General features: G+C 41.0%; 1 protein-coding gene across 1 annotated transcript in view; it reads right to left on the bottom strand.

The window, feature by feature from the left end:
- Positions 1-210: 210 nt before the first annotated feature.
- agpat2 (1-acylglycerol-3-phosphate O-acyltransferase 2 (lysophosphatidic acid acyltransferase, beta)) overlaps positions 211-21,302 on the bottom strand; it is a 57,969-nt gene continuing 36,877 nt past the window's right edge. The window contains exons 5-8 of the mRNA XM_059638309.1: positions 10,621-10,796; positions 6,588-6,683; positions 2,760-2,832; positions 211-2,032 (exon numbers count right to left, since the gene is read on the bottom strand). Of these exons, the coding sequence (XP_059494292.1) occupies positions 1,881-2,032; positions 2,760-2,832; positions 6,588-6,683; positions 10,621-10,796 (497 nt within the window). The 3' untranslated portion in view covers positions 211-1,880. The remainder of the gene's footprint in view (positions 2,033-2,759; positions 2,833-6,587; positions 6,684-10,620; positions 10,797-21,302) is intronic.

The following is a 21,302-nucleotide window of genomic DNA, read 5'->3' as shown; positions in this document are numbered from 1 at the left end:
GAACCTCAAAAACCACTTTTAAAAAAAAACAGAACTGCAAGTAATACCAACCACCCCAGCAAACCAGGGCATGTAAATAAGAAGCCGGACAGAACACCAACGCTTCACCAAAGGCGCACGGACAACGTTATCTAGCAGGGTGATGGAATGTCTGTAATCAAACACACCAGCTTGGCAGGCAAACCTACAAACTCAAACACAACCAGGAGGTACAAACCTTCTCAAAAACTTTAATGTGTACTTCAGATGGATAGTATATTTTGCACCTAAAAGAAGCAATAGATACAGAGAATAAAATGGGATAGTGCAGACTGAATCTCATCGCTTGAAGCAGACTCCTGGTCACAATTTTATTACAACAGGGGTTCAGCTGGACAGAAGACGACCAGTGTAATTATTTTTTCCAGTAGAAAAGCAAAACATCTTCTGCATCATAGCTAAGGGTAACATTATTTTGAAACACTGCTGATTGAGGTATTGTGACATTTCAAGCAAATTAATAAGCAGTGCTCTGTAATTACTCCCAACTCTTGAAACACAATTCTCCAAATGATTTTATTGTTCATTGAATCCGCAGTCACAGAATTAAGACTAAAACTAAAATGTTGAGGGAGGAACAGGGACAAAGTGTAAGATATGATCTTGTTGCTAAATACTTATTGAAAAGTTGATTGAAAATGGCAACTTTAAAAAGGACCAAATATTCTCGCATAAAAGTCTAAAGCAATACAAATCACATTTACATGCAGCATTATTTAATATTTTACCAAGACAAATGGTACAGAAAGCAATACAATAAAGATAAGCTACAGAATACATCTTCCTGGCCCTAAACACTGATACTGGAGTCACTATTAAGACCAAGTAGCCTCGACATTATTTGACTCACTAGATTGAGGGGGGCAGTGTTACTTTCTAGTGCCACAAAGTGTCGTACAGTCAAGTTTACACACGTTTACTGCAAGTTAAGTTCTGTACAATTAAACTGTAAATACTGAGATTTGTAATTTTACATAAGGTCCTAACCCTAGTACTGAAACTCACTGACCTGAGCTCAGCAATGCAACAGCAATTACATCATTAGTGGGAACTTGCTTCCTGAAAAGCTTAAGACATCTTCACCTCAACAAATACATTACACAGTTAAGTCAATTTAATACATTTGGATGAAAGTACTTGACCAATATCAATAAGATCAAGGCAAATTCAGATTGTAGAAGTAACTCTGCCTCATGTACAGCAGGTAGGCACCAACACATTCTAATCCCTGGATAAGTAGCAAATAAAACAAAGGGAAACAGAAGCCTGATCAGGAAAAGATGCGGAATGTGTAAATGGCCTCTGTCTCAAAAACAAAATTATCTAGTTCTGTGCACCAAAACAAAAATTCTGAAGTTTAGAAGTCTGACCAACTAGTATTGCAGAGTGCTAATTTATTAGAGAATGCCAGCAATAATTTTCAGTCTATTTTCTCAATCTAAACATTGACTGTGATCAAATACTAGTGCTGGAATTTATGGGCACAATGAAAGAGAAACATACTCTCACGATGAATGAAAAGCGCCTGAACACATGGCCACCTGGCTAGAAGAACTGACAGCAGGTAAACAGCTCACAGAGCATCTATTTTCTTCCTATTACTTAGAAGTAAGAAATCCCACTTCAGATATTAAATCCAGTGGTTGGGATTCCCTACCCATGTTGACCAGCAAGAGACTACCATCGTAACTGACAGCATCTTGCTGATCAATGAGTAATTCCTAATGTTTCATGAAAATCCATTTAGTGTAAAACTCATTACACAACCTGAAGCATCAGTATAGACCTCAGCACAAACATCACTGATGCAAACACTCCATAAAGACCTGTACATAGTGACTTCATTGGGCCCCATGCATTTTGAGGATAGGAGCAGAGATTTCGTTCCATGTGGTCATAAGCAAATTGCGTGCTCTCTCCGTTAAGTCCGGCACATCGTCTGTTGTCATGCCTCGAGTTTCCATTAGAGGAAGAACCTTAACGATACATTTCCCTGGAAATAACAAAAAACCATAGAATATTCACTCCAGCCGGTCACTTTGTGGGGTTGAGTGCGCATATTGGGTGGTGCAGGGGTCATAGAGGACAGATGGTTGGGTGGGACAGAGATTTACTGCCCCGTTTATAGTTGGGGGGAAATACAGGGTCAATTTACCCTGTAAGTATTTCTTTAAACATTAATCAAGTTCTCTTTTGAAAACTGAAAAAGTACACTTCCACTGCCCTTCCAGGCAACACATCCAAATCGTTGACCAAATTGCTAAGTTTACACATTAATCAATCCTACAATATTAAGAACTTTTTTACTAAGCAACTACACATTTTCAAACATGTCAAGAGTAGACCGAACATATTGGCTCACCTGCATTATTCAGTAATTAAAAACAAATCGATTGAAGAGGCAGAATCACCCAGCTCTGAAACACAGAAGCTTTGATGCAAGGAAACTGAATCATTCTTTTACAAGGTTAAGGAAACATCAAGGAAGTACAGTTGAAACTCATTAGGACCGCAATTCATTGGATACATAAAGCGATTTGTGAAAAATTAAGGGGAGGGATCAAGAGCAGAGGTTGAATGAAAAACAGGTTGATTGCACCAACAAGGAAACGATAAGATTTGCATGTTTCCAACTACTGAGAAAGGCATAAACGTAGATGACTTGCCAAAGACAGCGCCATTCCATAGAAAAACTGACAAGTTTCAGTTCAGAAACATACCAGAGGTAAACCTTTTCTCTGCTCTGTTGTAGAAGTCATTGTAGGAGGAAAACACCACTGGAATAATTGGAACCTGAAACACAACAGATCTGAATAAACAAAATTCAATAATATTTGTGGTCTGGATTGTTGTATGACCCTTGCAGGATCAACTTTTACTGGGCTATAAGTGCCCAACTTTCCTGAAATGGAAATGTTTAACCAGCAAGTTTAAAAAGTCAACTCTGCAATTTTAAATATCAAATGACAGCAAGTTCTTCAGGCTCAAAGCAATCTCTCAATACAGCTGGAAAGACAGAGCAGCTGACAAACCAAAGTTAAGTAACAGTTCTCGAGCAGAAAGAAGTTACTAGCAGTGAAAGGCTTACGTCACTATGAAGCAGAATACCTGAAGATTAAAGTCACCTATGAATAATGTACTGTTTTTCAGTGCCCCCATTTATCCTTATTTTATTTTCTGTTCTATAGAATGGTAATTGTTAGAGGGCCTATAGATTATTCTAACCAGTGTTGTCTTCCCTTTTATTTCTTACCCCTACTCATATGGATTCTGCATCTTTCGATCCTTTCATACAAAGCTAACACCCCACTCTATCCTTTCTGCTTGACCTTTTGAAAAGCCTACCTTTGCTTTAAAAATCTTCAAATACCCTAACTTCACCACTGTTGAGGGAAGATTGTGCCAAGTACTCAATCTCCTCTCCATCTTAAATGGGAGGCCACTTACTTTTAAACGTATCCCATAATTATAATGTCTCCCACTAAAGAAGCATCCAGTCAACACCTTCCCTCCTCTGTCTCCTCAGGATCTTGTATCTTTGAATAAGATCGCCCCTTATTCATCCTGGTAGACGAATGATAAAAAGCTACTCTGCTGTGCAGGTGATTAAGACAACAAATAGAACGTTGCTGTTTATGGCAAGGGGCATGGAGTGTAGAAATACAAACGTTTGGCTACAGTTAATAGAATATTGCCTAGGCCAGATCTGGGGTACTGCACAGTTTTGATATCCTTATTTAAGTAATGTAAACTTATTCCAAGCATTTCAGAGATGATTCTCTTGACTAATGCCTAAGACGGTGGGATGATCCTGTGAGGAAAGGTTGGACTGCCATTCATTTCAATTAAGAATAAGGGACAATCTTATTCAAAGTTACAAGATCCTGAAGAGACAGAGCAGGGAACGTGTTGACTGGATGCTTCCCTAGTGGGAGAGATTATAATTAGTTTAAAAGTAAGTGGTCTCCCATTTAAGATGGAGAGGAGATTGTTCCAAATACTCAACTTTCCCTAAACAGTGATGAAGTTAGAGTGTTTGAAGATTTTTAAAGCAATGGTAGGCTTTTCAAAAGGTCAAGCAGGAAGGATAGAGTGGGGTGTCAGCTTTGTATGAAATAAGTGTGATAGCAAGAAGTGCTCTAGGACTGAAAGATGCAGAATCCATATGAGTGGGGATAAGAAATAAAAGGGAAGACTACAGAACCTCTGAACAGTCACTATTCTATAGAACTGAAAATAAGTTAGGGGATAAATGGGGGCACTGAAAAACAGTACATTATTCATAGGTGACTTTAATCTTCATGTAGATTGGGAAAGTCAAATTGGCAGAGGCAGCCACGACGTTGTTTAAAAAGTACCCCAAGAACACAATGACCATAACATGGTAGATTTTCAGGTTGGGAGTGAGGAACCTGGTTCAGAAACAACTGTTCTAAACAACTTGAGTAATTCAAAGGAACGAAGACAGAGCAAGCTGGAACAGACTGGGAAAGGAGTTTAGCTCAAAGACAGTCGAGGAATACCGGTAGACATTTTTAAAAAGTGCTTGACTCATAACAATGATGTAAGCCAACCACGGTTAACCAAGAAAGTTAAGGATAGGTTCAAACTGAAAGGGAGAACACAATGTGTTAAAAGTTAAAGCAATTGGGATTGGGCAATTTTTAAAAGCCAATAAAAAATGACCACAAAAAAAGGGAAAGTAAACTTGTGAGTGAACCTGCAAGTGATATCAAGCTGGACAGCGAGAACTTTTTCCAATGTAATAGAGGGGAGAGAAAGGCCTAACTGAACACAAGCTCAAAAAAAAACGGACTGGGGAAAACACAGGAAACAGCAGAGTAACAGAATGAATACTTCACAGTGGAAGACGCTAAGAGAGATAATAAACAAAATATCACTGAAGAAAGAGCACCCAAGAAAGTAAGTGGTCTAAAAGCCAATTAGTCTCTTGGACCAGAGGCACTGCATCCTAGGATATTCAAGGAAGTAGATACAGAGATAGTGTTGCACTGACAGTAATCTTCCAGAATCCTTAGATTCTAAAAAAGTCTCAGATGACTGCAGAACTGTCAATGTAAAACCCTTAGCTCAAATATGGAGGAAACCAAGAAAAATATAGGTAAATGTAGGCCAGTTAGCTTAACATGTCATTAAGAAAATGTTGGAGTCTGTATAAAGAATAGCAGAGCATTTAGAAATGCATAATATACTCAAGCAGGGTCAGCATGACTTTGTGGAAGATAAACCATGCCTGACAAATTTGAGCATTGAGGCAGTAACAAGCAGTACACGTAAAAGGGAACCAGAAGATTCAACATATTTGAATTTGCAAAAGACACTTGATAAAGTACGTTAGCTACTTAATGCCACCCTGTGGTATTGGGCGTAGTATATTAGCATGAAGCATAATAGAAGACAGAGCTGGGAAACAGGGGCATTCCGAGGATGGTCCCTGTTTCCCAGCTCTGTCTTCCGTTAAGCTTCATGCTAATATACTACACCCAATGCTAAGTAGTAGAGAGTCACAGGGATCAGTGTTGGGGCCACAAACAACTTTGACGCAGGAAGTGATTGTACTACCACTAAACTTAGGGATTACAAAAATTTGTGGGAAAACAAGTGGTAAAGATGACACTGAGTTTGCACAAGTTAAATGAGTGGGCAAAAATCTTGCAAATAGAAAATAACATGGGGAAATGTGAGGTTTTGCGCTTTGGCACAATGAATAGAGGAGCTGAACATTAGTTCAATGGAAGCTACTGCACAGAAGGATCTGGAAATTTGAGCATGAGTCCCAAAAAAGCTAGCATACAATTTCAGTGGGTAATATGGAAGGCGAATAGAATGTTGGCCTTCGTATTTCAAAAAGGAATGGAGTGTAGAAATCACAAAGTCTTGCTAAAACTATATCAGCACTGGTTAGACTACATTTTGATCCCATTGTCCACGGAAATATATACTGGCTTCGGAGACAGTTCAGAGAAGGTTCACTTGGCGTATCTCAGATGTGGAGCCACTATCGCATGATAAGAGGTTGAGTGGGTTGAGCCTGTACTCACTGGAGTATAACAGGTTACATTTATGAATCAAAGGTCCTGAAGGGATGACAGGGTAGCTGCAGAGAGCTCATCTTCCCTTGCGAGAGTCTAGGACCAGTGGGCCGGATCGCAGAATAATGACTTGTACATTTAAATTCAGATAAGGAGGAATTTCTTCTCTCAGATAGTGAATTTTTGGAATTCTTTATCGGGGGCTGTCAACACAGAGTTATGTATTTTCAAGGTTGAGATCAACATTTTTAACCACAGGTTATGGAGAAAATGCAGAAAACTCCACTTGAGTAGCTCTGTTTATTGACAGGCACACAGACTAAACCCTCAGAGAATACTTGATTGTAGCTGGGTTCCATAAGGTTCCAGTGCGCAGATAAAGAAGAGATTCCGTGTGGTGCATACTCCATAGACTTGCTCAACACTGTACCATTATCTGCAGCCACTGCTTCTATTTGAGTTAATATAACATTTGCACATTTTAACTGATTTTACCTGTGCCTGTATGGCTAAGTGGAAAGCTCCTCGTTTAAATGGCAACATATTACCATCATGATTTCTGGTTCCTTCTGGAAACACCCACAGTCTAATCTGGAGGGAAACAGATGACAGAGTATTGTCAAGCTAAACATCAATGTGTAACCTTAAAATAGGTGATTAACCAACAGCACCCACAAACAAGACAAAATTCCATTAAATACCGCAACCAGAATACTGCATTTTTTTCTGAAGAAGGGTCAAGGCCCGAAACATCTGCTCTCCTGCTCTTATGCTGCTGCTTGGCCTGCTGTGTTCATCCGGCTCTACACCATGTTATCTTAGCTGAAAAAGCACAGCAGGTCTGACAGCATCCAAGGAGTAGGGAAGTTAACGCTTCCCTACTCAGGAAGCAATCTAGGATTTTTTTTTAAAACAGCATTTTTTTTTAAAACCTCCATTGGTTGCTCTACTACCCTTTTAGTGAGGCAAATATTCTTGAACATGGCGGTCATTTCCCCAAAATAAAATAAATTCCTTCTATCTACATCTGTTTCACTACTCTGTTTAACTTCTCCATTTACCAAGTCACTTTACTCCAACTCCATCAAGAGATTGGTTTGTAACCCTCTTCAAATTACAGTGCAATAAATTTCAAAACACCATTGCTTCATGTCTGGAACCACCACATACCCATTATCTTAGAAAGACAAATGTCTCAAAGCTCAAGAATCCAAAAAATCCCCAATTTGTTATGCTCCCAGCTGATGTCATTAATGCATAATTCAGACCTTGGAGTGAAATCTAGCTTAATGCATAATATTTTCTGCCTTTTAGATTTAACAAGATGGCCTTTCACAAACAGGTAATACTGCAGATTCAAGTTTAACAATAGAAAGAGAGCTGACCAGTCAGTCCCTGCAGCCTATTCCGCCACTCAACAAGATCATGGCTGTTCTGCGGCTACACACCTGCCTTTGGCTCATATCCCCAAAAGCCTCTGCTTAACAAAAATGTATCTCTCAAAATAAAAATTAACAACCATCCACTGCCATTACGGAAGACAGTTCCGAACCTCTGCTCCCTATAAGTGTGTCGAAACATCTCTCCTGATGAGTCTATCCCTAATCTTCAGGTTTATTCTAGAATCCTCAACCAGTAGAAATAGTTTACCCTTGTCGACCTTGTCGTTTCCTGTTAATATTTTGAAGACTTTAATCAGGTCACCATTTAACTTTTTAAATTTTAGATAAAATAGGCCCAACTTGTAAAATTTCTCTTCATAACTTAATCTCTGAAGTCCAGATATCATACTTGTAAAGCTACACTGCCAAAGATCAAAATATGCTTTAAGGTGCAGTGCCCAAATCTGGTCTAAGCCCAAAGTGGGGCCTAACTGGTGTCTTGTATAACTGGGCATAATTTCTGCATCCATGTACTCCAGTCCTCTGGTTATGAAGGCCAGTGTTCCACTAGCTTTCTTTATTATTTTCTGCACCTGTACATGACATTTTACCAGAGCTATGTAGTTGAACTCTAAGTCTCCTTGGAAATCCCCTGTATTTAACTTCAAAATATCTAGGAAGTATCATAATCTATCCTTTTTCGAATCAAAAAGGATAACCTCACATTTGCTTATATTGAACTCCACCTGCCAGTTTGGTCCATTCACCTCATCTAATATCCCTTTGTAATTTCATGCTATCATCTACACGGTCTACATTGCACCATGATTGTGCAAACTTGGATGCATCTTTCTGTGCTATTATCCAAGTTGTTAATAAAGAGTGAATAATTGAAGCCCTAAAACAGATCCTTGTGGGACACTGGTCACATCCTGCAAATTTGAGCACCTACCCATTATCCCTACTTTGTTACCTAACACTTAGCCAATTTTCCCAGCTGTGTCAATAATTTGACCTCTTTCTCCTGTAGTTAATAGTTTCTTACATGGTAGTTTATCAAATGCCTTCTGAAAAATCTGTATAAGCAACATCCACAGACATTCTCCTAGTGATTACAAGGGGACAGGTATCCCATAACCAAGTCACCTTTTATTTACACATACAAAGTATGTGGTCTCTGACTAGCTTGCTCAGAGCCGGTCCCTAGAATGAGAAGACTGAGAGACTCTTGTTTATCGCTGTCAGCCAGGGCTTTGGGTGTTAATCTGGGCTCTCACTGAGATCCACCTGGCCCTTGTTCCAATCACTACAACCATCTTAGTTACCTGTTCAAAAAATTCAATGCGATTAGTCAGCTGTAATCCATCATAAATTCATCCTGGTCTTCCCTGATTAACTGAATATTTGCCTGGTATTCAATTTCCCCTCCTTGATTAAATTCCCACCATTTCCCAACCACAAATGTTATATTAACTGGTTTGTAAATCCCTGGCTTTTTTCTTTCCTAATTCTTAGAAAACAGAGTGACATGTGCAATTTTCCAATCCAGGTGGATGAGTCCTGCATCTTCTAAACTGATATAGTTAGGCTATTCACATCCTTTAGAATGTCTTTGATGGAAACCATCGAGTCCCAGGAATCTCAAGTTTTTATTACTGTGATTTTACATATGTAATTTTATACAGCCCCACCCCAATCCACTATTAATTTCTTTGGTATTTACAGTAAGTCATCGACTGTAAATACAGACAATACAATTATTACACGTGTCCACCATTTTCTCCAGTCACTGACAATGTCCTCACTTCCAGTCTGTAGTGGACCAACACTGCTCCTGACCACACACTTCCCTTCTACACCAAAGCATTTCTTATTGATTTTGATGTTCCTTGCAAGTATTTTCATAACCCCTTTTATAAGGTCTTTTCAGCCCATTGCTGGCCTTTCTATCTTGCCCATTTTTCCCCCACTTTTATAAGCCCTCTCTTTTAGTTTCATGCTGTCCCTTATCTCTTTAACGGTACATGGCTAATTTTTCTGTGAAGTGGAGATTTTCCCTCAGGTTTACAAACAGATTTTGTGTCATGTTAAGTGCTTCTTTAAAAAAATCCTCCACTGTTTTATGGGTGTTTATCCATTAGCAGATTTTCCCATCATCTATCTCAGGTTTAACAATAAAACAATAGTATATTATGCAAAAGAAGCAGACAAAATAGAATAATCAAATTATCTATACATTATACATAGTAAAAATATAATCTAATTAATCATAAAAGCATCCATTTCAGTACTAAAATAGCAGAATATCCTCCTCTATCTTAGCTTTGGCTTCATAGTTAAGAAAACTAGTAGCTTCTAGTTTGCTTTGTCATATAGTAACTTAAATGCCCACAACTTCTCCAGGTTTTAGTCAAACACTTCTGGTCTGGAAATTTAAACTGAACTGAGGTAGCCTATTTTTACCAAATCTAAATTATTCACTCCTTTCTCAGGAGCAACAGCTGAAGCTGGATGTGTGAAGCAATGAACCCTGCACATCTAACAAACTAAAAAAAGCTGTTTTCCAAGTTAATGGATTTCCTCTCCAAGCTCAAAACAAATTCAGCTGACAGCTGTATGCATTACACTGTTTACTTTGATTACTCAAACTCTCCCAGTGTAAACAAACTCCCATCACCAAAATACTCACCAGTTTTGAAGAGAGATGAAGATGGAGGAAAGCTTATGCAGGTCACTAACTTTAAAACTCCCTAACAAAACAAATTTTGCCTTTGAATGTGATCAAGTCAGCATAGGGAAAGAGGAAGCAATGTGACAATGGGTAATAGAACCATTCTTTATAAGATTGTGGAAACTACTAATATTATATTAATAACAGGTGAAACCAATTGCAGACAGAAGTGTTTTTTTTAAATGTCCCTTTTATTTTAAGTTATTTAATTCTTATTGTAATTGAGCTATTTAGTTCATCGTGCTGATGATCTGCTAAAGGTCCAAAATTTTGGATTATATCTTCAGATTGTAAAATACTATTAACTGCTTAATTTGAAACTTAGGCAGGTTTAATATGCTTGTGTAGGTTCTCAAATCAGAAAAATGAATAAAAGATTGAAGCTCTTTTATAACAAGCAGCTTTGATTACTCACGTTCTCTTTCAGCATGGTCTGAGCAGCTTCCGTCATCACACTTTTTGCATCAGTTTTCTTCTGCCGGTTGATGAAGATGATGCCAGCAAGCCAGCATACCAATCCCACAGTGCCAGCATACATCAGCTCCTTCTTTGCAATCGCAACACAGCGATCAGGGAGGATCTCCATCATGCCTGGGAAACAAAACTTAGCACAATGATTTCTTTGGGATACCAGCTGGTGTAAAAATACGCTATTTTGTTGAACAGCAAGTTCTAAATAAGCCTTAAATCATAGAAATGGCAACACAGTAAGCTATTGATACTCTATATCCTCACCCCATTCCCTGCTTTCTCTGCACTATAACAACTTGCAGTGAAATTTGTAAAGCCCTAACCATAGTGACTTATAATAAAGTATTCTAGGTTCTTCTCAACTTCTATGGGTGAATTACAACTTTCCCTTTTCTTGTAATAATTCTCTGTTCACACTTGCTTGTTCTTGATTCACAAAGATTCCTATTCATTGAAGTTTACCTGACAAGCTGCTGTTGCCAGGCTTATATTTATAACCTTTTATTGAACAAGGTTTTAACATTTGCAAATCTATCATCCTCTGGCACCACCCACATGGAAGGAAGACTAAAAACTTAATCAGTTGTATCAGACTCCACAATGCTCTTACTTTCCTTACTATTCTTGGCTGCATCTTCGCTGTTCCTGGTACTTTAAATCAATGCCAAGTACCACAAACCTATCCCATGCTTCTTTTTCAATTTTAAACCTTGTAGAATCTGAACTGCAATCTTTTTACTAAGGCTTGGGTAGCATCATCTTTGGCAGAGACAAATGCTAATACCTCAGCTATGAACTCATGAGAAAAGTGGGTACAGGCACCAAATTTGCAAAGATAGACCATCAGGTTTGTGAGCAGGCCAACACAGGGGCGAGGAGAGATTGACATTTTTGGCAGGTTTAAAAGGGAACAAATCCCCAGGTCTGGATGAGTTGTAACCCAAACTGTTTGGGAGACTAGGAAGGAAATCAAGTCCTCATTCAAATTTTTAATTCCCCTCTGGCTGTAGGGGTAGATCCTGAGGACTGGAGGACAGCTAATATGGTTCTACTTTTCAAGACAGGAGATAAATCTGGGAATTACATGAGTCTCTCACTATTGGTAGGGAAACTATTGGAGAAAATTCCAAAGGTCAAAACTCATCCTCATTTAGGAAAGCAAGATAGAAAGCAAGCGATATTCAGGTGCTGTACAAATTCTGAAACTCAGAGCTCAAACTACTCCAACCAACACACTACACAAACAGCTATTCACAACATGAGAAGTATCCTGGAGTTCCCACAAAACAAAGCACACCCAAAGATAAAACAGGCCTGATGTTATTTTGTTTAATAATTAATTTTGCTACTGTTAAGAAACCTGACCAATGAAACTTAGTGTTGATAATTCCAACCTTACTTAACTCATCACTAATTGCAACTAGTGGAAAGAAAAGCTAATACTAGCTGCTCACTAGCTCCTTACTGTTATTTGAAATTATGCTTTATAAATTTCTTAGTCATGGAGACTCAATCTCTAAATAGCAATACTCACCAATCAACTTTTTCCTACAGTACCATATCTAGATTTTAAATTCCACACAAAGCTGACTTACCACAGGTAACACTGGACAGCTGCTCTCATTTATTTTTTATGATCCCTTTGCTCTCTGTTGTGGTTCCTCTGATCTCCTAGACTGAATATAGATCAGAATTCTAATGGTGGAAACATCAGTGGCATGGTTTGGGGAAAGCATACTTTCAACTACATTCAGGGAAGTACTCTTTCACTGACCACTGTTTCCAACTTAGAGGAGAGAGTCATCATGTGGTATCAGATAGGTTTTTTCTCCTTTATTAATTCACACGATACAGGCAGCACTAGCTAGGCTAGCATTTATTGCCCGGTCTTAATTGCTCAGAGGATAGTTAAGCATCAATCATATTGCTGTGATTCTGCAGTCACATGGAGACCACATCAGATAAGGATGGCAGCATCATTCCTTAAAAAAGGGCAGTGAACCAGTTTTTCCGACAATCAACAATGGTTTCACAATCAGACTTAATTCCAGATTTTTATTGAATTCAAATTCCACCATCTGCCATAGCTGGATTTGAACCCAGGTCCCCGGATTAATAATCCAGCAATAATACCACTAAGCCATTGGATCCCCTGGCAAGTTAGGTTAAGTTGATCAAACATTACTTGGAAAGCCTTTAGTGAACAGTGATTAATCAGAGTATCATGAGGTTTAGGTTACCCATGGAAAAGGCCAGGAACAAACTAAAGTGATTTCTCGGAGCCTTCTCAGTTCAGAAAATGTTCACAACTCATTCCTGGGCTGAAGATTGAGGTGAAGATGTAATAACAAGCAGTCAGTAACAAAGCCTGAACAGAATGAGAACTCTTTCGGAGAAGCAAGAAAGGCTGGCAGTGGATCAGAGTTGGACACAGGACATAAACAAGAATGCATGAGTTCAGACTAGTGATGTGCACTTCTGACACTGAATTCCAAGCAATCTAGATGACCATATGTGCAAGAGATGCTTCTGGAGCAACTTGAGCTCCAGACTTTGGAGTTAGCGCAGCAGCTGAGGACATTTGTTTCAGGTCATGGTCACCCCATAGCTCAAGAAATTCAAGCAGAGGGGGAATGGGTAAACATTGGAAAAAATGCAACAGTAGTAATGAGGGAATCCTCAGCCCACTCATATTCGTTTTATTTTCAAACTGTTTTTGGCCTTGAAAAGCAGGCAGTGTGATTGTTCCTCCGTGGATGAAAGCCTAAGTGAAGCAATGGCACTGAGTGGTTCAGCTGCCTGGGGTGGGGAGGAAAGTAGCCAGGTTCACGGCACCGTGGCTGGCTCTGCTATACAGAAGGGCGGGAAAAAAGAGTGGAAGGGCAATAGTCATTGGGGATTCAATTATAAGGGGCGTAGACAGGCGGTTCTGCGGTCGAAAACGGGACTCCCGAACGGTATGTTGCCTCCCAGGTGCACGGGTCAGGGATGTCTCAGATCGGCTGCAGAACATTCTGAAGGGGGAGGGTGAACAGCCAGTTGTCATGGTGCATATAGGCACCAATGATACAGGCAGAAAATGGGGTGAGGTCCTACAAGCAGAATTTAGGGAGTTAGGAGGCAAGTTAAAAAGTAGGACCTCAAAAGGTAGTAATCTCAGGATTGCTACCAGTGCCACATGCTAGTCCGTGCAGAAATGAAAGAATAGTTAGGATGAATGCGTGGCTTGAGAGATGGTGTAGGAGGGAGAGGTTCAGATTTTTGGGACATTGGAACCGGTTCTGGGGAAGGTGGGACTATTACAAATTGGACAGTCTACACCTAAACCAGACTGGAACCAATGTCCTTGGGGGTGCTTTTGCTAATGCTGTGGGGGAGGGTTTAAACTAATATGGCAGGGGGATGGGAACCAAATATTGGACAGAAAAAGAGGTAGAAACGAAAGCCTGTAGGGAACTAGATAACGGGGTCAGTGTGACTAAAGGGAATAGTAGTCGGGGAGCAGATGATGAACACAAAGGGACAGGTGGTCTGAGGTGCATTTGTTTTAACGCGAGAAGTGTAGTAGACAAGGCAGATGAGCTGAGGGCTCGGATTGGTACCTGGAGGTATGATGTTATTGCTATTACTGAGTCATGGTTGAGGGAAGGGCATGACTGGCAACTAGTTGTCCCAGGATATCGATGCTTCAAGCAGCATAGAGAGGGAGGTAAAAGGGGTGGAGGAGTTGCAGTAATGGTCAAAGACGATATCACAGCCACACTGAAGGAGGGCACCATGGAAGACTCAAGCAGTGAGGCAATATGGGTAGAACTCAGAAATAGGAAGGATGTAGTAACAATGTTGGGGCTGTACTACAGGCCTCCCAACAGCGAGCGTGAGATAGAGGTACAAATATGTAAACAGATAATGGAAAGGTGGAGGAGAAACAGGGTGGTGGTGATGGGAGATTTTAATTTTCCCAACATTGACTGGGATTCACTCAGTGTTAGGGGTCAAGATGGAGCAGGATTTGTAAGGTGTGTCCAGGAGGGTTTTCTCGAGCAGTATGTATGTAGTCGAACTCGAGAAAGGGCCATACTGGACCTGGTGTTGGGGAATGAACCCGGCCAGGTGGTTGATATTACAGTAGGGGACTACTTTGGAAATAGCGACCACAATTCCGTAAGTTTTACAATACTCATGGACAAGGATAGGAGTGGTCCTAAAGGAAGAGTGCTAAACTGGGGGAAGGCCGGCTACACCAAGATTCGGCAGGATCTGAGGAATGTAGATTGGGAGAAACTGTTTGAAGGTAAACCCACATTTGTTATGTGGGAGGTTTTTAAGGAAAGGTTGATTAGCGTACAGGAGAGACATGTTCCTGTGAAAATGAGGAATAGAAATGACAAGATTGGGGAACCATGGATGACAATTGAAATTGTGAGACTAGCCAAGAGAAAAAAGGAAGCATACATGAGGTCTAGGCGACTGAAGACAGACGAAGCTTTGCAAGAATATCGGGAATGTAGAGCGAATCTGAAAAAAGGGATTAAGAAGGCTAAGAGAGGACATGAGATCTTGCTGGCAAACATGGTTAAGGAAAATCCCAAAGCCTTTTATTCATATATAAAGAGTAAGAGGGTAACGAGAGAAAGGATTCCACTTAAGGACAAAGAAGGAAAGTTATGCGCTGAGTCAGAGAAAATGGGTGACATTCTTAATGAGTACTTTGCATCGGTATTCACCAAGGAGAGGGACGTGACGGATGTTGAGGTTAGGGATAGATGTTTGCTTAGTCTAGGTCAAGTTGACATAAGGAAGGAGGAAGTGTTAGGTATCCTAAAAGACATTAAGGTGGACAAGTCCCCAGGTCCGGATGGGATCTATCCCAGGTTTCTGAGGGAAGTGAGAGAGGAAATAGCCGGGGCCTTAACAGATATCTTTGCAGCATCCTTAGGCACGGGTGAGGTCCCAGAGGACTGGAGACGTGCTAATGCTGTCACCTTGTTTTAGGGTAGCAAGGATAATCCAGGTAATTATCGACGGTGAGCCTGACGTCAGTGGTAGGGAAGCTGAGGGATAGGATTTATTCCCATTTGGAAGAAAATGGGCTTATCAGTGATGGGCAACACGGTTTTGCACAGGGAAGGTCATGTCTTACCAAGTCAATAGAATTCTTTGAGGACATGACAGAGTTTATTGATGAGGGAAAGGTTGTAGATGTCATATACATGGACTTCAGTAAGGCATTTGATAAGGTTCCCCATGGCAGGCTGATGGAGAAGGTGAAGTCACATGGGGCTGAGGGTGTGCTAGCTAGACGGATAAAAAACTGGCTGGGCAACAGGAGACAGAGAGTAGTAGTAGTAGAAGGGAGTTTCTCAAATTGGAGACCTGTAACCAGGGGTGTTCACAGGGATCTGTGCGGGGACCACTGTTGTTTATGATATATGTAAATGATCTGGAGGAAAGTGTAGGTGGTCTGATCAGCAAGTTTGCTGATGACACTAAGATTGGTGGAGTAGCTGATAGTGAAGGGGACTGTCAGAAATTACAGCAGAATACAGATAGACTGGAGAGTTGGGCAGATAAATGGCAGATGGAGTTCAATCCAGGCAAATGCGAGGTGATGCACTTTGGAAGATCAAATTCAAGGGCAAACTATACAGTAAATGGAAAAGTCCTAGGGAAAATTGATGAACAGAGAGATCTGGGTGTTCAGGTCCATTATTCCCTGAAGGTGGCAACGCAGGTCAATAGGATGGTCAAGGTGGCATATGGCATGCTTTCCTTCATCAGACAGGATATAGAGTACAAGAGTTGGCAGGTCATGTTACAGTTGTATAAGACTTTCGTTCGGCCACATTTGGAGTACCGTGTACAGTTCTGGTCGCTACATTACCAAAAGGATGTGAATGCTTTGGAGAGGGTGCAGAGGAGGTTCACCAGGATGTTGCCTGGTATGGAGGGTGCTAGCTATGAAGACAGGTTGAATAGATTAGGATTATTTTCATTAGAAAGACGGAGATTGAGGGGGGACCTGATTGAGGTCTATAAAATCATGAGGGGTATAGACAGGGTGGATAGCAAAAAGCTTTCTCCCCCCAGAGTGGGGGACTCAATTACTAGGGATACAAAGTGAGAGGAGGAAAGTTTAAGGGAGATATGCGTGGAAAGTTCTTTACACAGAGGGTGGTGGGCGCCTGGAACGCGTTGCCAGCGGAGGTGGTAGACACAGACACGTTAGCGTCTTTTAAGACATATTTGGACAGGTACATGGATGGGCAGGGAGCAAATAGACACAGACCGTTAGAAAATAGATGATAGGTTAGACAGAGGATCTTGATCGGCGCAGGCTTGGAGGGCCGAAGGGCCTGTTCCTGTGCTGTAGGTTTCTTTGTTTGAAAGAAGCTGCATTAGAGGATATTAGTGATAGAGAATTTGTCAATGAGGGAACAAGATGCCATTTCTGTGGCTGTAAAACTGCTTCTAAGATGGTACATTATTTCCTTGGTGCCAGGATCAATGATATCATGCATGGCTACTGGACATTTTGAAAGGAAAGGGCAAACAGTCTGATGTCATAGCCCGCTGGCACCAATGACATGGGAAGAAACAGAAACGAGGCCCTGCAGGTAAATTTTAGGGGGTTATGCTGGAAATTGAAAAGCAGGACTTCAAAGCTAGAAATCTGTTGATTACAGTTGGTGCCATGCTGTAGTAAGTATAAGAACAGGACAGAGCAAACGAATGCATGGCTGGAGAAGTGGTACAGAAGAGAGGGCTTCAGATTCTAAAGATTGCGACCACCCCTTGAGGAGATTAAGAGGTTATATCAGAACAGCAACAGGACAAACATCCTCACAGAAAAGTTTGCTAATGCTGTTGGAGTAGATTTAAATTAGACTGGTCGAGGGGAGTTATATATTAATGATCTGGATGAAGGAACTGAGAGCATTGTTACTAAGTTTGAGTTAACACAAAGGTAGGCGGGCAGACAGGTAGTGTGGAAGCAGCAGGGGAGGCTGCTGAAGGAATTGGGCAGGTTAGGAAAGTGGGCAAACAAGTGGCAGATAGAATACAATGAGGTTATGCACTTTGTTAGGAAGAGTAGAGGCACAGGCTGTTTTTTAAATGGGGAAAGCCTTCAGAAATCTGAAGCACAAAGGGACGTGAAGTCCTAGTTTGGATTCTCTTCAGGTTAACATGCAAGATCAACTGGCAGTTAGGAAAGCAAATACAAGATCAGCATATCAAGAGGGCTAAAATACAAGAGCAGAAATGTACTGCTGAGGCTGTATAAGGCCCTGGTTGGACCATTTTTGGAATATTGCGTGTGGCTTTGGGTCCCATATCCAAAGAAGGATGAGCTGACATTGGAGCACGTCCAGATGTGGCTAACAATGATTCCAGGGATGAAGGGCTTATCTTAGGAAAAGCGGTTGAGTACTCTGGGTCCATACTTAGAATTTAGAAGGTTGGCGAGGAATCTCAATGAAATTTACAGATTATTGAGATGCCTGGAGAGAATGGATGTGGAGTCGGTGTTTCCGTTCATAGGAGAGACTAGGACATAGAGGGCACAGGTTCAGAGTGAAGAGAAAATCCTTTGAAACTGAGATGGAGGAGGAATTGCTTCACCCAGAGGATGGTCAGTCTGTGGAGCTCACTACTGCAAAGGCTTTGAAGGTCATGTCATTGAGTCTATTTAAGACAAGACAAATAGATTCTTGATTAGTAAAAGGATCAAAGTGCTATGTGGAGAAGGTAGGTGGTGTGTAGGTGATAGCCTAATGGTGTTATTGCTACACTATTAATCCAGAGACCCAGGTAATATTCTGGGGACCTGGGTTCAAATCCTACCATGGCAGATGGTGGAACTTGAATTCAATAATAATCTGGAATTAAGAGTTTAATGACGACCACGAAGCTATTGCTGATTGCCAGAAAAGCTCATCCGGTTTACTAAATGTCCTTTGGGAAGGAAATTTACCATCCTTCCCTAGTCTGGCCTATATGTGACTCCATGACCCACAGCAATGTGGATAACTCTTCACTGCCCCCTCAGCATTAGGATGGGTAATAAATACTGGTCCAGCCACTGATGCCCACACCCTATGAATAAAAATGGGTTAAGAAACATATCAGCCATTAGGAAAACAGAACGGACTCGACTGGCCAAATGGCCTAATTCTGCTCCTCCGGAATCCTGACATAGTTCAGTGGAGACAGACGCTGAGTTGGAATAACAAGTTAAAACTCGAGTGACACTGTAGAGCAGAGGAAACAGGCTACTTAACAACGCAGTGAGGGATTTTAATTCAGGAAGACATGGATGAGTTGACAGCACAGATAGACATGTGGGAGAACGATATTATAGCTATGCCCAAGACTTAACTGAAAGATGGACAGGGTTGGCTGCCCAATATTCCTGGTTATAGGGTATTCAGGCAAGATAAAAGAGGATGATGGCAGGGCGGGGTTGGAATTGTTGCAATATTGGTCTAGGAATCAAATTACAGCAGTGAAGTTGGATAGTAGAGATAGTAACAAATAACATGGAATAGCGCAGCACAGGAAAGAGGTCCTTTGACCCACACCATGATGCTATTCTAAACAAATCCATATCCCTTTATTCTCTGCTTATTCATGTGCCTAAATACCTCAAACGTTGCTATCACATTTGGTTCTATCACCTCCCATGGCAGCACGTTCCAGACACCTATGAGCCTGTTTAAAAAAACTTCTCTTCTATCACCTTTAAACTTCCCCCTCCATCTTAAACCTGTACCCCTCCGTATTTGACATTCCCACCCCAGGAAAAAAAAGACTGCAACTATCCACCCTATACATGCCCCTCAATTTTATATACTCCAGTCAGTCCTCAGTCTGACACTATTGAAAACAACTTAAGTTTGTCCAACCTCTCATTATAGCTACTACATGCCAATTCACACATTCTGGTAAATCTCTTCCGCAACCACAAAGCCTCTACATCTTTCCTACACTGCAGCAAATAGAACTGCACACACTACCAAATACGGCCTGACTAAAGTTTTATCAAAATGACTTGCCAACTTTCATACTTATGCCCCAAGTGATGAAGGCAAGCCTTCTTCACCACCATAACGATTGCAGTACCACTTTCTGGGAGGTATGGATTGGGATTCCAAGATCCCTCTGTATACATCAATGCTCCCAAGGGTGCTATTTACTGTATACTTTCCTCTTGCATTACCAGGGTAAGTGATGGCCCAGTGATATTATCAGTGGATCATTAATCCAGAGACTGAGATAACATTCTGGGGACCTGTGTTTGAATCCTGCCATGACAGAATTTGAATTCAATTTTAAAAATTCTGAAATAAGAGTCTAATGATGACCATGAATCCATTGTCAATTGCCAGAAAAACCCGTCTGGTTCACAAATGCCCTTTTGGGATGGAAATTGCCATCCTTACCTGGTCTGACCTACATGTGATCTCAGGCCCATAGCAATGTGGTTGACTCTTTACTGCCCCTCTGGGCAATTAGGGAGAGGCAATAAATGCTGGCTCAGCCAGTGACACCCTCATCCCATGAATGAATAAAGAAAAAAATCTCCTAAACTGCATTACTTCACACTTGTTTGACTTAAACTCCATCTACCTCATGATTTTGTAGACTATAGTTTAGTGGTCATCATTAGAATCTAATTGAGGGAAAGTCCTTGGAGCTGCTGAGGATGGTTGGGCCTTGGAGAGTATCCCGAGGAACTCCTGAAGAGAGATGTCCTGGAGATGAGACGAGATGAGATGAGATTGATGTTCAAAAGCCTGATCATTAATCCTACCTTGTTGCACAGTGCCAGGTCCCATGCAGTCCTCATTTTTGTTGACCCTAGAGCATGTTTGAAGAAACAGTCCTCTCATACAGAGCTCTAGTCTTCCTTGTTGATTCATTTTTAGATTTTAATTCACCATCCCTTCCTGTTCCAGTCTGTTCTTTATTCCTAGATTAATATTCTGGTCTTAACGCTACTCCTTGATTTACCAGTCTTCACAAATTTGATCTTTAGCTCATCCTATTAGTTTAAATCCTGTCTGCTTCCCTAATTATGTAGCCAACAAGAACTCTGACCCCAGCGTGATTAAGGTGGGGCAGGTCCCACTTTTCTCAGTACTGGTGAAAGTGTCTCATGAACCAGAAACTACACCTGCCCTACACAGTCATAAAGCACAGAAACACCTTTTGGTCCAAATTGTTTGCGCTGGTCAGACATCCTAATCTGACCTGGTCCCATTTGCAAGCGTTTGGACCATATCCCTTTAAAACCATTCTTATTCACATACCCATCCAGATGCCTTTTAAATGTAATTGTATTTGCTTCCGTCACTTCCTCTGGCAGCTCATTCCATATATACACCATCCTCCGTGTGTAAAAATTACCCTTCAGGTCCATTTTAATTCTTCCCCTCTCATCTTAACCCGACGTCTTCTAGTTTTGGCCTCTTCCTCCCCCTCAAAAAAATGACTTTGGCTATTTGCCGTAGCCATGCGCCTCCTCCGCTCAGGGGGGAAGAAAGACCCAGGCTTTTCAGCTTCTCCCTATAGTTTAAACCATTTGGTCCTGGCAACATGCTTGCAAATCTTTTCTGCACCCTC

The sequence above is a fragment of the Stegostoma tigrinum genome, chromosome 29 (genome assembly GCF_030684315.1).
Source record: "Stegostoma tigrinum isolate sSteTig4 chromosome 29, sSteTig4.hap1, whole genome shotgun sequence".
NCBI classification, from domain to species: Eukaryota; Metazoa; Chordata; class Chondrichthyes; order Orectolobiformes; family Stegostomatidae; genus Stegostoma; species Stegostoma tigrinum.
The sequence above is the reverse complement of the archived record's forward strand: the minus strand, read 5'-3'. Positions and strand labels throughout refer to the sequence as shown.